Genomic DNA, 14,807 nt, shown 5'->3' on the forward strand with positions numbered 1-14,807 from the left:
TCAAGTCATTTCCAACTCATGACAACCCTATGTGTTATAGAGGTGAACCGCTCTGCTCCCGTAAATATTACTGCCTTGGTAACCCTATGGGGCCATTCTACTCTGTCACAGGAGGTCACTTTTAGTCAAAAATCGACTTGATGGCACCCAACAACAACAATCCAGCTTTTATTTCGTAAATTCCTCCCATGTTACTATATTGTAGTATAGCAACAGAGCCCTGGTGTTGTAGTGGTTAAGAGCTGTGGCTGCTAACCAAAAGGTCAGCAGTTCCAATCTACCAGCTGCTCCTTTGGGAACCTATGGGGCAGTTCTACTCTGTCCTATAGGGTCGCTATGAGTCAGAATCAACTGGACGGCAACGGGGTTTTTTTTTTTTTTTTTTTTTTTTAGTATGGTAACATTGGTGGTGGAAAAACTCTTAAAACTTTTTGCTGATTAAAATTGATCAACAATGCTGTTGCCATAAGATTGATAAGATTGAACTAGAACTTGAATGTCTGTTCCCATGGCTACACCTCTCCAGGTGTGGAGTGTGGGGATCCAGGTTAGAAATTCATTGCAAATACTTCAGTCCATCTTCAGTCGTTCTCTAAATGAATTAATGTCATTTTTTTCCCCTGGAATAATGGGTTTCTTCCCTGAAATCTTTCTCCCTTCTAAAAATCTTTCATTCTTTTACTGATTGCTGTTGTTGGGTGCCGTTAAGTCAATTTCTACTCATAAAGACCCCATGTGACAGAATAGAACTGCACCACAGGGTTTTCCAAGCTGTAATCTTTACAGGAGCAGACCACCAGGTCTTTCCCCCACAGGGCCACGGGGTGTGTTAGAACTGCCAACCTTTGGGTTAGCAGCCCAGCATTTAACCATTGTGCCAGGAGAGCTCCTTCTTTTACTCATTGATTGACACAAATTAAGAGCCTAAAGAAGAATTTCCTTCCTTTCTCTCCAACACACAATGTATAAAATCCCTTCAAAGAACTTAAAATTAGTAGGATAGGAGAGAAGTTCTCTGGCAACTTAATTGCTTTTGTGGTTCAAGGCCATTAAGAGCCTGGAAATTAAGAATAAAGGAATCATCCACTTTTTAAAATTGAATGAATAATGCTTAGACATTTTGGGACTTTATGAGAAACATGCCCTCCCATGCTTTGACTGGGAACCAGGAAAGCTCTTTGAATTTTCCAATAAATCGGGCCTGCCAAAGATAGGTTAATCATTCCCTGAAAATCGGGTTAGGCTTTGATCATGTATATATTGTATCCTGAGCTATATATAGTAGACATAGAGGTGTTTCTTAAAGACTGATGAACAAATGCTACAGTTGTGTTTCCAAGTTGTTGTAATCAACATCTGAGACTTTGTAAAGTTATATTTTGACTTTGAGTTCTTATGTTAGGAGGGTTTATTCACAGCTGGTCCCGATAAGAAATTAAACAGGTATTTTGGGGAAAGAATTAAAAAGGAATTAAAATACTAAATCTTGAATTATTAGACTTAAGCCCATAAATGTATTAATAGAATTTCTTGTCACAGTTAAAAACACAGAATCAGCCAGGTCTCTTCTTCTTGGATTCCATCCTTCCCTTTGCCTAAAAACCTGAGGGTTATGTATGGACTGAAAAGGGGCTGGCTGCCTCTGGTAGGCTGACTTATGGCCTCAATTCTACACCCCTTCATGTAGCCACACTTTTCTGCCCTGTGACTTTGCATTTCTTGTTGCTATGGAAAACCAACTGATAGGGAGTCAACTCCAACTCATGGCGCCCCATGTGCGTCCGAGTAGAACTGTGCTCCATAGAGTTTTCTTTCTTTAATATTTTGTTGTGGTTTTGGTGAAAGTTTACACAGCAAATTAGGTTCTCATTTAACAATTCCTGTATGTTATCATTCAGTGACGTTGGTTACATCTTTCACAATATATCACCAATCTCATTTTTTCCATTCTGGTTGCTCTGTTTCCCTTGATCTAGCTTCCCTGTCCCCTCTTACCTTCTCATGTTTAGTCTAGGGAAAACATTTACCCTTTGGTTTCATCCAGATGATTATTTAGAGAAGCACTGTACTCACAGGTGATATTATTTATTTTATGAGCTGATCTGTCGCCTGGCTGAAAGCTGACCTCTGTGAGTGGTTTAGGTTCCAAGTTTAAAGGATATTCCAGGGCAATAATTTTGGGGGTTCATCCAGTCTCTACTGGTCCAGTAAGTTTGGCCTTTTTTTTTGTAGGAATTTGGGTTTTGTTCTACATGTTTCTCGCATTGTATGTGGGACCATTTATCGAGTCCCTGGTAGTCAGAACAATCGGTAGTGGTAGCTGGGCACCATCTAGTTCTTATGGTCTCAAGGCAAGTGAGGCTGTTGTTTGTGTAGACTATGTTAGTTCTGTAGGCTAGTTTCCTATTTGAGTCGTTGGTTTCTTTCTTTCTCTTTTGCAGTGGACAAGTAGAGACCAATAGTTGTATCTTAGATGGCCATTTGCAAGCTTTTAAGACCCCAGTCGCTACTTACCAAACTAGGATTTAGAACATTGTGCAAATTGACCTAGTTGCCCCATAAGACTATGGTCTTAAGCCTTCAAACCCAGTAAAAATCAATCCTGTGAGGTGTTTGGTTTTGACTAGTAAGTGTCCATAACTCTGCCCCCTTCTGTAGGGTTTTAAATGATTTTTCAGAAGTAGGTTGCCAGGCCTTTCTTCTAAGGTACCTCTGGGTAGACTCAAATCTCCAACCTTTTGGTTAGCAGTTGAGCATGTTAACTGTTTGCACCACCTAGGGACTCTTCTTGCTAGGGAGATAGTATCTTTTTTTTTTTTTTTTTTTTAGCCAACCCTTCAATCTGGAGTGGCTGTGTGATTTGTCCAGTAGAACATAAGGAAGTAGTGGTGTGCTCTTCTGAGCTCAGAACTCCAGAATTGTTTCCACCTGTTCTTTTGCACCTCTGTCCCCACCACAAGAACATTCTCTGGGTTAGCCTGCTAGAGGAGGAGAGATACAGAGAGACAGCCACCCCGGTTGTCCCAGCCACATCTATTTCAGGTGGGCCAGCCAGCCCTCAGACCTGTGATGAAGCACACCAAGAGAGCAGAGCTGCCTAGCCAACCACCCCAGATGTGTAAGCAAACACTTTTATTGTTGTACCTCTGTGGGCTTGTGGTTGTAACACGGCATTCTGTGTCAGTAGAGAACCGAGACGCCGCCACTATTTGGTACTAAAAGTTTATCGAACGTTGTTGTTAGTTGCCATCGAGTTGGCTCTGACTCTTGGAGACTCCATATATAACAGAACAAAACATTGCCCAGTCCGGTGCTATCCTTATGATCATTGGTATGTTGGAGTCCATTGTTCTGGCTACTGTGTATTCTCTGAGTGCCTTCCAGCCTAGGGGTTTCATCTTCTAGCACTATATTGGACACTATTCTGTTGTGATCCATATGTTTTTCCTTGGCTAATTTACAGAAGTAGATCCTCAGGCCTTTCTTCCTAGTCCGTTTTAGTCTGGAAGCTCTGCTGAAACCTGTCCACCATGGGTGACCCTGCTGGTATTTGAAATGCCGGCAGTATAATTTCCAGCATCGCAGCAACACACAGGCCACAACAGTGTCACAAACGGAGAGATGGGTGGTGGCATCAAACGTTACAGGTCCAGAAACTCCTTCAAACTGAAAATGTGTGCAATTTTTACAAACCAAGGAAATGACCTCCTACAAAGAAGAAAAAGCAACGAGCAAATTTAGTCTCCGCTTCTATTACCAAAAGCAGCCACTTTTACGGGAAACTTCCATTAGGTCAAGTATCGAGAGGGAGGGTCTCCGCAAAGCATTGAAAAAGATGTCAAATGCACTCATCTACTCGTAAAAATGACCGAATGTGCCTTAAGAGATACTTGAGGTAGGTTAAAACAAACAAAAGATGAGAGCAGACAATAGAAATGTAAACCCAACCCCAGTTAATTAATTTGCCCGTTGATCCTCCCAGCTGCAGTTGGTGATGTCTCCGCAGATGAAATTGGAGGTCCAGGGACAACAGCGAGAGTTCCTTTCTCTGGGGAGCCAGGTCAGTTCAGTCTGTGAGCTTTGAGAAGCTGGAATGTTACCTTAGGTCTGGAAATACTTAGTGATGCTTGTCAGGTTAGCGATCAAGTCTCCCCAGCAGCTAATTCCCCAGAACTTTCTGTGTTGATTGAGCAGTTAAACTCTGCTCAACTCTCTCAAAGTCAGGGCTCATTGTATTCAGTAGGAGGTGTTTTCTTCCTTCTCAGCTGTTTTTTTTGGGGGAATTTTTCAAGAGACTGTTTACAAACGCACGCAGGAGAACTGGTTCACTCGTTACACTTTCTTTGCTCAGAGCAATCCAAGCGATTTTCTCTTTTCCCTAGGCTTAGAATTCCACAACCACCTCACTTAGGGTTGGTCATTTTCCTAAGTTTTGGATCTGTGCAGCAGCAGGTAGGGCTTGAGTTATGTAATGCTGCGGGGTTTCCCATCTGCTGAGGGAGCTGCCAATAACCAGGCAGCGCTTTGCGGGTGGTGAGCTATTGTGTCATGAGCGTTGAGGACCATTGGCTGTGGCCCAATTATACTTGGGGTGTACAGTGTTCAGAGAAACATAAACTCACAGACATCATTATCCATTACTCAGAATAATTTACAAATCTTTGCTAATTATTCACTTCTTTCCTAACCATGACGTTGCTGAACGTGATTCCTGATTAAATAGTAAGCTGGCTTCCCTATCTTCATTGAAATGTGCATTCTGTCCTCATCCATTGTTAGTGGGAATGTCAAATGGTGCGGACACTTTGGAAAAGTTTGCCACTTTCTTTTTTTTTCCCGTAATATTCTATTGTGTTTTTGGTGAAGGTTTACACAACAGTTTAGGTTCCCATTCAACAATTTTTACACAAATTGGTCAGTTGACATTGGTTACATTCTTCACAACGTGTGAACATATTCATTATATCCTTTCTGGTTGCTCTGTTTCTGTTAATCTAGTTTTCCTGCCCGTTTACATTCTCATCTTTGTTTTAAAGTAATTGTTGACTACAATATAGATGATTTTTTAAAGGAGCACAGTATTTATGGGAGATATTCATTGTTTTATGAGCCAGTCAGTTATTTAGCTACAAGGTGACCTCAGATTAGTTTCGGTTCAAGGTTTGAAGCATATCTCAGAACAGTAGTCTTGGGGAGTCCTCCAGTCTCAACCAGCCCGGTAAGTCTGGTTTTTGTTTTTTTTTTTTAGGAATTTGCGGTTCTGTTCCATATTTTTTACCCATTCTATCAGGGTCTATATATTGCAGCCCTGAGTTTGCCATTTTCTTAACATACACTTACCACACGACCCAGTCACTCCACTTCTAGGTATACTTAGAGAATTGAAATCATATATTCACCCAAAAACCTGTACGTGAATGTTCACAGCAGCTCTACTCATAATAGCCAAAAAGTGGAAACAACCCATATGTCCATCAACTGATGACTGGATACATAAAATGTGATCTATCCATACAAATGGAATACTATTCAGCCATAAAAAAGGAATGAAATACTGATACATGCTACGACATGGATGAACCTTGAAAACCTGATGCTAAATGAAAGAAACCAGCCACAAAAAGCACATATTATATGATCCCACTTATATGAAATGTCCAGAATAGGCAAATTCATAGAGACAGGAAGTAGATTAGTGGTTGAGTGGTGGTAGGGGGAGGAAAGAATGAGGAGTGTCTGCTAAGGATTAAGAAATTTCTTTTTGGGGTGATGATAATGTTCTCACAGTGGATAGTGATAATGGTTACACACATCCTTTCCCCACATCCTTGAGTCAGCTGGCTGCTTTCAACTAATAGGAAGCTCTGGAGGGAGACTGGAGGGAGGGAGAAAGGGAGAAGCCGGGCTGTTTCCTGCCCTTTCTCTCTGCATGAGGCGACATCTCTTGCAGTGGCTCTGTCTTACCCTGTAGCTCCAGCTCCCACCCACTGGTCCTAGCTCTAGGCTCTGATGACACCACCCCTTTTCCTTGTCCCTCCTGTCCTGGTAGTGGGAGCATCTTCTTGTCACTAATCTCTATTCCCCATGTGGCTTCTCAGATCTTCCATCACCTGTGTAACCAATTTCCCTGTATTGATTTCCCTCTCTTTGAAAAATCTAGAGTGTTCTCTATTTCTTGTTTTTTATCCTGACAGATGAACCTTTCTCAGGGCTATACTAATGCAAGTTCCTTTCAGAGTTATGTGAAACTACCGGAGTGCTGGAGGTGCTCACTCGTCTATGCCAAGAAATATGGAAATATAGAAGACAGCTTCCTGGCCAACTGCCTGGAAAAGATCCATATTTATGCCTATTCCCAAGAAAGGTAATCCAACCAAATGTGGAAATTATAGAACAATATTACACGCAAGCAAAATTTTGCTGAAGATCATTCAAAAACGGCTGCAGCAGTATATGGACAGGGAACTGCCAGAAATTCAGGCAGGTTTCAGAAGAGGATGTGGAACCAGGGATATCACTGCTGATGTCAGATGGATCCTGGCTGAAAGCAGAGAATACCAGAAGGATGTTTACCTGTGTTTTATTGACTATGCAAAGGCATTTGACTGTGTGGATCATAACAAACTATGGGTAACACTGCGAAGAAAGGGAATTCCAGAACACTTACTTGTGCTCATGAGGAACCTTTACATAGATCAAGAGGCAGTTGTTCGGACCGAACAAGGGGATACTGATTGGTTTAAAGTCAGGAAAGGTGTGGGTCAGGGTTGTATTCTTTCACCATACCTATTTAATCTGTAAAAAAAAAAAAAAAATTTTATTTTATTTTATTTAATCTGTATGCTGAACGAATAACCCAAGAAGCTGGACTATATGAAGAAGAACGGGGCATCAGGATTGGAGGAAGACTCATTAACAACCTGCGTTATGCAGATGACACAACCTTGCTTGCTGAAAGTGAAGAGGACTTGAAGCACTTACTAATGAAGATCAAAGACCACAGCCTTCAGTATGGATTACACCTCAACATAAAGAAAACAAAAATCCTCACAACTGGACCAGTGAGCAACATCATGATAAGCGGAGAAATGATTGAAGTTGTCAAGGATTTCATTTTGCTTGGATCCACAATCAACAGCCATGGAAGCAGCAGTCAAGAAATCAAAAGACGCATTGCATTGGGCAAATCTGCTGCAAAGGACCTCTTCAAAGTGTTGAAGAGCAAAGATGTCACCCTGAAGACTAAGGGGCGCCTGACCCAAGCCATGGTATTTTTAATTGCATCATATGCATGTGAAAGCTGGACAATGAATAAGGAAGACTGAAGAAGAGTTGATGCCTTTGAATTGTGGTGTTGGCGAAGAATATTGAATATACCATGGACTGCCAAAAGAACGAACAAATCTGTGTTGGAGGAAGTGCGGCCAGAATGCTCCTTAGAGGCAAGGATGGCGAGACTGCGTCTTACATACTTTGGACATGTTGTCAGGAGGGCTCAGTCCCTGGAGAAGGACATCATGCTTGGCAGGGTACAGGGCCAACGGAAAAGAGGAAGACCCTCAACGACGTGGATTGACACAGTGGCTGCAAAAATGAGCTCAAGCATAACAGTGATTGTAAGGATGGCGCGGGACCAGGCAGTGTTTCGTTCTGTTGTGCATAGGGTCGCTATGAGTCAGAACTGACTTGACGGCACCTAACAACAACAACAACAACCGGGTCTTCCAAACCTTACAACTTCTGAGTATTATTATGAAGATACTAATTTTTTGGTTAGACATTTTAAGAAACATACATGCACATGAAAGACTTGGTGTTTTATGATTTAGGGGCATTTTGTTTTCTAGTAGGCAATATGGAGAAAGGAAACAATTGACAGGCGATACTCGTGCTGGAGTCTGTCAGAAGGAAGCAGGAAAGAGGACTGAAGTTTGTGCTCAGTTGCTAAGCTAAAGGTTGGCTGTTCTAACCCACCCAGCAACACTGTGGAAGAAAGGCCTGGTTACCTGCTTGGATAATGATTACAGCCAAGAAAATCCATGGACCAGTTCTACTGGGTAACCATTATTGATGATAATTTAGGCTACACAGGGAGCTAAGTTTCTCGAGGGAAGGTACGTGGAAGAGGGCTTGTGAAAAATCAGATGGAAAATATTGACTGGGGCTTGACCGTGGAGGGCTTTGAATGCCAGACTAAAATCCTGTGCTTCATTGAGGAAACAGATTCACCACAGGGAGGTGACATTATTTATATTCTATTTCATGTAAGAATACATGGCCTCTTGTAACCTGGTCTGGCTGTTGGCAAATGGCATTTGTGAAATGCCGAGGAAAAAAAAAAATTATTCGTGTATTTAAAAAGGCAAAGAATTAAGTGAAACCCCCAGGCTTTTGAGTTTAAAAATTAATGTAGTAAATCAAATACAAGCTTTAAAGATGCAAGTTTAACTTTGTTGCTTTTTAAAAATTTTATTGTGCTTTAGATGAAGGTTTACAGCACAAATTAGTTTCTCATTAAAAAATTTATACACAAATTGTTTTGTGACATTGGCTGCAATCCCTGCAAAGTGTCAGCACTCCCAACTTTTATGCTCTGGGTTCCCCATTTCCATTTGTCCACTTTTCCTTTCCCTGCCTTCTCATCTTTGCTTTTGGGCAGGTGTTGCCTGTGTGGTCTCATATACTTGATAGTGTTATTGTTGGTTTTATAGGCCTGACTTGTCTTTGGCTGAAAGGTGGGCTTCGTTTTTTTTTTTTTTTTTTGCTTTAGATGAAGGTTTACAGAGCAAATTAGTTTCTCATTAAACAATACACATATTGTTTTGTGAAACTGGTTACCAACCCTGTGACGTGCTAATCCTCTCCCCTTCTTGACCTTGGGTTCCCCATTTCCATTTGTTCAGCCTGTCCTCTTGTGCTTCCTTGCCTCTGTGGTGGTGTGCCCTTTAGTCTTGTATACATGGTTGAGCTATGTGTATTACTGTTTGCTTTATGGCCCTGTCTAATCTTTGCCTGAAGGGTGAACCTCAGGAGTGACTTCAGCACTGATTTAAAAGGGGAGTCCGGGGGCCATACTCTTGGGGTTTCTCCAGTCTCTGTCAGACCAATAAGTTTGGTCTTTTTTTGTGAGTTAGAATTTTTTTCTACATTTTTCTCCAGCTCTGTCTGAGACCCTCTATTGTGATCCCTGTCAGAGCAGTCAGGGGTGGTAGCTGGGCGCCATCTAAGTTGTACTGGATTCGGTCTGGTGGGAGGCTGTGGTAGCTGTGGTCTATTAGTCCTTTGGACTAATCTTTCTCTTGTGTCTTTGGTTTTCTTCATTCTCCCTAGCTCCAGATGGGGTGAGAACAGTGCAGTATGATAGAAGACTGTTCACATGCTTTTCAGATCCCAGATGCTACTCACCAAAATAGGATGTAGAACATTTTCTTTATAAGCTATGCTATGCCAATGCTAGATGTCTCCCGAGACCATGGTCCCCAGCCCAGTAATTTGGTCCCTCAAGGAGTTTGGTTGTGTCTATGAAACTTCCACGCCTTCGCCTTGGTCACGTTGTGCTGACTTCCCCAGTATTGTGTACTGTCGTACCTTTCATGAAAAGGTGGACTTCAGGAGTGGCTTCAGTTCTGAGTTCACAGGGTGTCTGAGAGCCATATTCTTGGGGGTTCCTCCAGTTTCTGTCAGACCAGTAAGTCTGGTCCTTTTTATGAATTTGAATTTTGTTCTACATTTTTGTGACCACCTTGTCAAGGGTGGTAGGTGGTGGTAGCTGGGCACCGTCTACTTCTGGGCTCAGGCTGGTAAGTTCGTTGCTTTTTAAACATAATCATTTTAAAATTTAATTTTTTTTTATTGTGCTTTAGGTGAAAGTTTACAGCTCAAGTTAGTTTCTCATACAAAAGCTTATACACACATTTTTATGGGACCCTAGTTGCTATCCCTGTAATGTGACGGCACATTTCTCCTCTCCACCATTTTTTTTTTTTTACCCGGTATTCCCCTTGTCTACTCAACCAGCTCCTATGCCTTTCTGCCTTCTCATCTCGCCTCTGGACAGGAGCTTTCTATTAAGATTCAATTTTAGTTGCTTTAAAAATAAATGAACAAAAAGGTAGCCTCTCTAGTCCTTCAGCCCCCGCCCGCAGACTTCGACTCTCGGATTCACTTGGCCCCGGGCCACGTCGCTGAGGAAACAGCTCTTGCACAGGAACTTGCTCTTCTTCTGCAAGAGTTTCTGTAGGGAACAGTCTTTAGGAGCACCGTCTTTGCCCCACCCCTCACCGCACGCCTGGATAGTCTGATTGGCTGTACCTCTCTCACGTGCTCTGCTCTCTCTGCTCTGATTGGCTGATGGCATGGAGCCCCGCCGAGGAGCCCCAGTTTCCCGGGCTACGGCGCGGGCGAACGGAGGCCGCGGGCCGGGTACCGCGGGGTGGAACCCGGGCCTGCCGTGCCGTGAGGTCCCCGGACTGAGGCTCGAGCCACCATGGCCAGCGTTCACGAGAGCCTCTACTTCAACCCCATGATGACCAACGGGGTGGTGCATGCCAACGTGTTCGGCATCAAGGACTGGGTGACGCCGTACAAGATCGCGGTGCTGGTGCTGCTGAACGAGATGGGCCGCACGGGCGACGGCGCCGTCAGCCTGATGGAGCGGCGGAGGCTCAACCAGCTGCTCCTGCCGCTGCTGCAGGTGAGGGGCGCCCGGCGGCTCCCGCTTACTCAGCAGACCCCCCTGGGCACCTGCCCTGTGCCGGACGCCCCTCTGAGCCTGGGGACACGGGCAGACACGCCAGGTCCCCAGGAGGACCGCGAGGAAAGGACGCTAGCAACCCCGGCAGCCAGCGCTTACTGAGCGCCTACAACGGGCCCGGCGCTTTGCGTGCCTTAGTTTCCCCGCGAGGTCACACCCTGGCGCCAGCAGTCTTAGCCGAGTGACTGGGGGCGATGACCTTCCCAGATCCCCCGTCTTCTGTAAAACGGGGCTGCACGCTGTCCCCAGCGTTGGAGATACAGAGATGACATACAGGCCCCCTACCCTCGAGGACCGTAATCAATAGTAATAATGACATGAAACTGACAACCAACATTGATTACTTCCTGAGCGCTGCTAAGCAATTTCATTTTGCAGGCTCAGGTCGTAGGCTCTACCACTTATTAGCTGTACAACTCGGCCAGGCTCCTTAACCTATTTGCGTCTCAGGTTTACCACTGTAAAATGGGAACAGTAATAGACACTATCTCATTGGCTAGCCGTATTAGATGAGAAAATCCATGTGAAGCACGTCAAAGCATGGCACACAGTCAGTGCTCAGTCTTAACTCTTATTTTCATTGTAATTTATTCTCATAGGACGTGCACCTCCCTGATATCAGTTGTGGTTTTTCCATTGATGTGGTTGGTATTTCCCTCCCCCACTAGACTGTAAGTTCCATGATGGCAGGGCTTTGTCCTGTTTTTGTTCATCCTTGCACCCCTCAGAAGCCGAGCACAGTGCCTGAGTCAATATTTGTGGAATGAATGAAATGTGTTATGCCCTCCTAAAGGCAATTGGGTGTACTTAGGTGAAGGGGGAGGACTTCTCAGAGGATGCGAGGGTTAGGTTGGGGCGTGAGGGATGAGCAGTTGTCTGTTAAGGAGCAGTGGCTTAAGACACAAAAATCTGGGTACCTGGAACCCAAGTCATGGGATCTGAAGAGGTGGATATAATAACATTATTACCCAGAGTTGCATTTCTGCAGTTCAAGATAGTTTATAAAGGGCCTTTTTTTTTTAATCCATCACCTGTATTTGATCTTGGTGGTGATGGGGTTAACTAACATGGCCAGTCAGTTAAATGAAGGGGGTGTGGTCTCTGTAACTTGCAGTTTCTAGTCCCCTCCTGGTTGTTAGTTGCCAGCAGTCAGTTCTGTCTCATGGCCACCTCCTGTGCAGGGTGGAACAGCGCCATCGGGTTTTCAGCACTGTGACCTTTCAGAAGCAGATTGCCAGGCCTGTCTTCCAAGGCAGCTCTGAGTGGATTTGAACCACCAGCCTTTCAGCTGGTGGTCTAGACAGGCCTATAAAGTGAACAATAACACCCATGAAGAATGTGCTCCTCAGAACAGTCAACCCAGTGAGACCAAAAGGGCAGCATTTGCCCAAAAACAAAGCTCAGAAGGCAGGAAAGGGCAGGAAGAATGGGTGGATGGAAACGAGGAACCCAGGGAGGAAGGGAGTAGAATGGTGTCACATTGAGGGGATGGCAACGAATGTCAGGAAACAAAAGGTATATAAATTGTAGAATGGGAAACTAATTTGCCCTGTAAAATTTCACCTAAAGCCCAGTTTTAAAAAAGCTTCCAGGCATATCCCATTTTGGCCATGGCAATAGTAATGTGAATGGGGTCCCTGGATGGTGTACACTGTTAACTGCTACTAACTGTTATGCCAGTTGACCTAGATGTCCCCGGAGACCATGGCCCTAAGCCCTCAAGCCCAGTGACTCAGTTGTGGCTGAGAAGTTTTCATAACTTTGCTGCCTGTATGTTCTATTATATTTGCAGCACGTAGAAACACGTATGTAGAAATATCCTCTGCCAAACCTATATGTACTAACTGGTGTACTCCCATTGGCCTCCCCACACCTGCTCAGCTTACATATCTACCCATGTGTCTGCTTGTAAATTATTGTTTGTTATTGTTGTCACTGCAGGACTGTGTAGGTGTAGTTTTTACTGTTGTTTCGTTTTATTCTTGCATTCCTCCCAGCGTCCGCCTTTGCCTTGGTCATGTTGTGCTGACCTCCCACTTGTTGTATATTGCCTTTCCCTTCACCCAAGTTGATATGTGTCTACTGTGTCGTTAACCCTGGTGGCGTAGTGATTAAGTGCTACATGCTGCTATCCCAAGGGTCGGCAGTTCGAATCCGCCAGGCGCTCCTTGGAAACTCTGTGGGGCAGTTCTACTCTGTCCTATAGGGTCGCTATGAGTCAGAATCGACTTGACGGCACTGGGTTTGGTTTTTCTGGTTTTATCTAGTTAGCGATTTTCCCTTCCTCCCTATCCCATCCCTGGTAGCCATCAAAGAATGTTTGTAAACCTTTTCTCAACTTTTTATAATAGTGATTGTCATGGATTGAATTATGTCCCCCCAAAAATACCTGTCAACTTGGCTAGGTCATGATTCCCAGTATCGTATGAATGTCTACCATTTTGTCATCTGATGTGATTTCTTGTGTGTTATAAATCCTATCACTATGACGTAATGAGATGGATTAGTGGCAGTTATATCGATGAGATCTACAAGATAAGATAGTGTATTCAGCCAATCTCTTTTGAGATATAAAAGAGAAAAGTGAGCAGAGAGACATGGGAAACTCACATCACCAAGAAAGCAGCGCCAGGAGCAGATCGCATCCATTGGACCCTGGGTTCCTGTGCGGAGAAGGCCCTAGTCCAGACTGACGACAAGGGACCTTCCTCCAGAGCCGACAGAGAAAGTCTTCCCCTGGAGTTGATGCCCTGAATTTGGATTTGTAGCCTGCTAGGTTGTGAGAGAATAAATTTCTCTTTGTTAAAGCCATCCACTTGTGACATTTCTGTTATAGCAACACTAAATGACTAAGACAGTGACCTCATACAATATTTGCCCTTTTGTGATTGATTTATTTCACTCAGCGTAACGTCCTCTAGGTTCATCGGTGTCGTGAGATGTTTCGAGGATTCATTGTTATTCTTTAAAGTGGCCTAGTGGTTATTTTCCTTCTTGATCTGAGATTTCATGTTTGGGATGGTGGTTACAGTACAGTGGTTGATAAATATATTCATGTTTGCAATTCATTGTCAACCTCCAAGTTTTTAAAATTCATCCATAACCTTCCTGTGTCTCCTTTACCCAGGGCCCTGATATTACACTGTCAAAACTATACAAGTTAATTGAAGAATCTTGTCCTCAGCTGGCAAATTCGGTACAGATCAGGTAAACTCCGTTTTCTTCTGTATGTATGAAAACCACCAGGGTAGATGAAAGCCCAAAAAGGGCATGTGTTAATTAATTATTTAAAAAAGGTATCTTTATTAATGAGGAAACCCTGGTGGTGTAGTAGTTAAGTGCTATAGCTGCTAACCAAGAGATGGACAGTTCAAATCTGCCGGGCACTCCTTGGAAACTCTGTGGGGCAGTTCTACTCTGTCCTATAGGGTTGCTATGAGTCAGAATTGACTCGACGGCAGTGGGTTGGTTTTATTTTTATTAATACTGGTTGTTTTTCTAAGTACCTTTACTTAAATTTTTTTTAATGGGTAACATTAGATATACTATTTTACAGCTTTTTTTTTTCAAAGTCTGTCATTCTTTGTGAGTCTACCTTGTTCTTTTTAGTTGTTGCAGAGAATTCGATTTTTACTGGTTGATGTGATACTTTGACAAATTTTATGATAAAAAAAAGATAGCAATGGTATTTGAGAAATGGAAGAGTGACATTTTGGAGTATCAGGTTTTTTTTATGCGCCACCATTTTATATGACTCTGAATTGCCTTTTTTTTTTTTCTTTTAAGCAGCTTGTGTGATAGAACTTTCTGGAGTGATGGGAATGCTCTATATCTGTGCTGCCCAGCATGGTAGCTGTTAGCTGTATGTGGCTTTTGAGGATTTGCAGTGCGGTCAGTATAACCGAAGAACTGAATTCTTGGTTTAATTTAAATTTAAACAGCCACTTGTGGCTAGTAGCTATCATAATGGATCATGCAGATGTAGAGGCTAAATCAGCCTAAAGAAAAAACATCTGGAAGTAACCTTTATGCCAATTGCTTTTAAAACAGAGTA

At 43.4% G+C, this 14,807-nt stretch overlaps 1 protein-coding gene across 1 annotated transcript in view; it reads left to right on the top strand.

Annotated features, from left to right (window-relative positions):
• Positions 1–10,368: 10,368 nt before the first annotated feature.
• Positions 10,369–14,807, top strand: part of ANAPC5 (anaphase promoting complex subunit 5) — a 33,305-nt gene continuing 28,866 nt past the window's right edge. Inside the window, exons 1-2 of the mRNA XM_049866053.1 lie at positions 10,369–10,693; positions 13,881–13,960. Coding sequence (XP_049722010.1) covers positions 10,487–10,693; positions 13,881–13,960 — 287 coding nt within the window. The 5' untranslated portion in view covers positions 10,369–10,486. The remainder of the gene's footprint in view (positions 10,694–13,880; positions 13,961–14,807) is intronic.

The sequence above is a fragment of the Elephas maximus genome, chromosome 22, assembly GCF_024166365.1.
Source record: "Elephas maximus indicus isolate mEleMax1 chromosome 22, mEleMax1 primary haplotype, whole genome shotgun sequence".
Classification (NCBI taxonomy): domain Eukaryota; kingdom Metazoa; phylum Chordata; class Mammalia; order Proboscidea; family Elephantidae; genus Elephas; species Elephas maximus.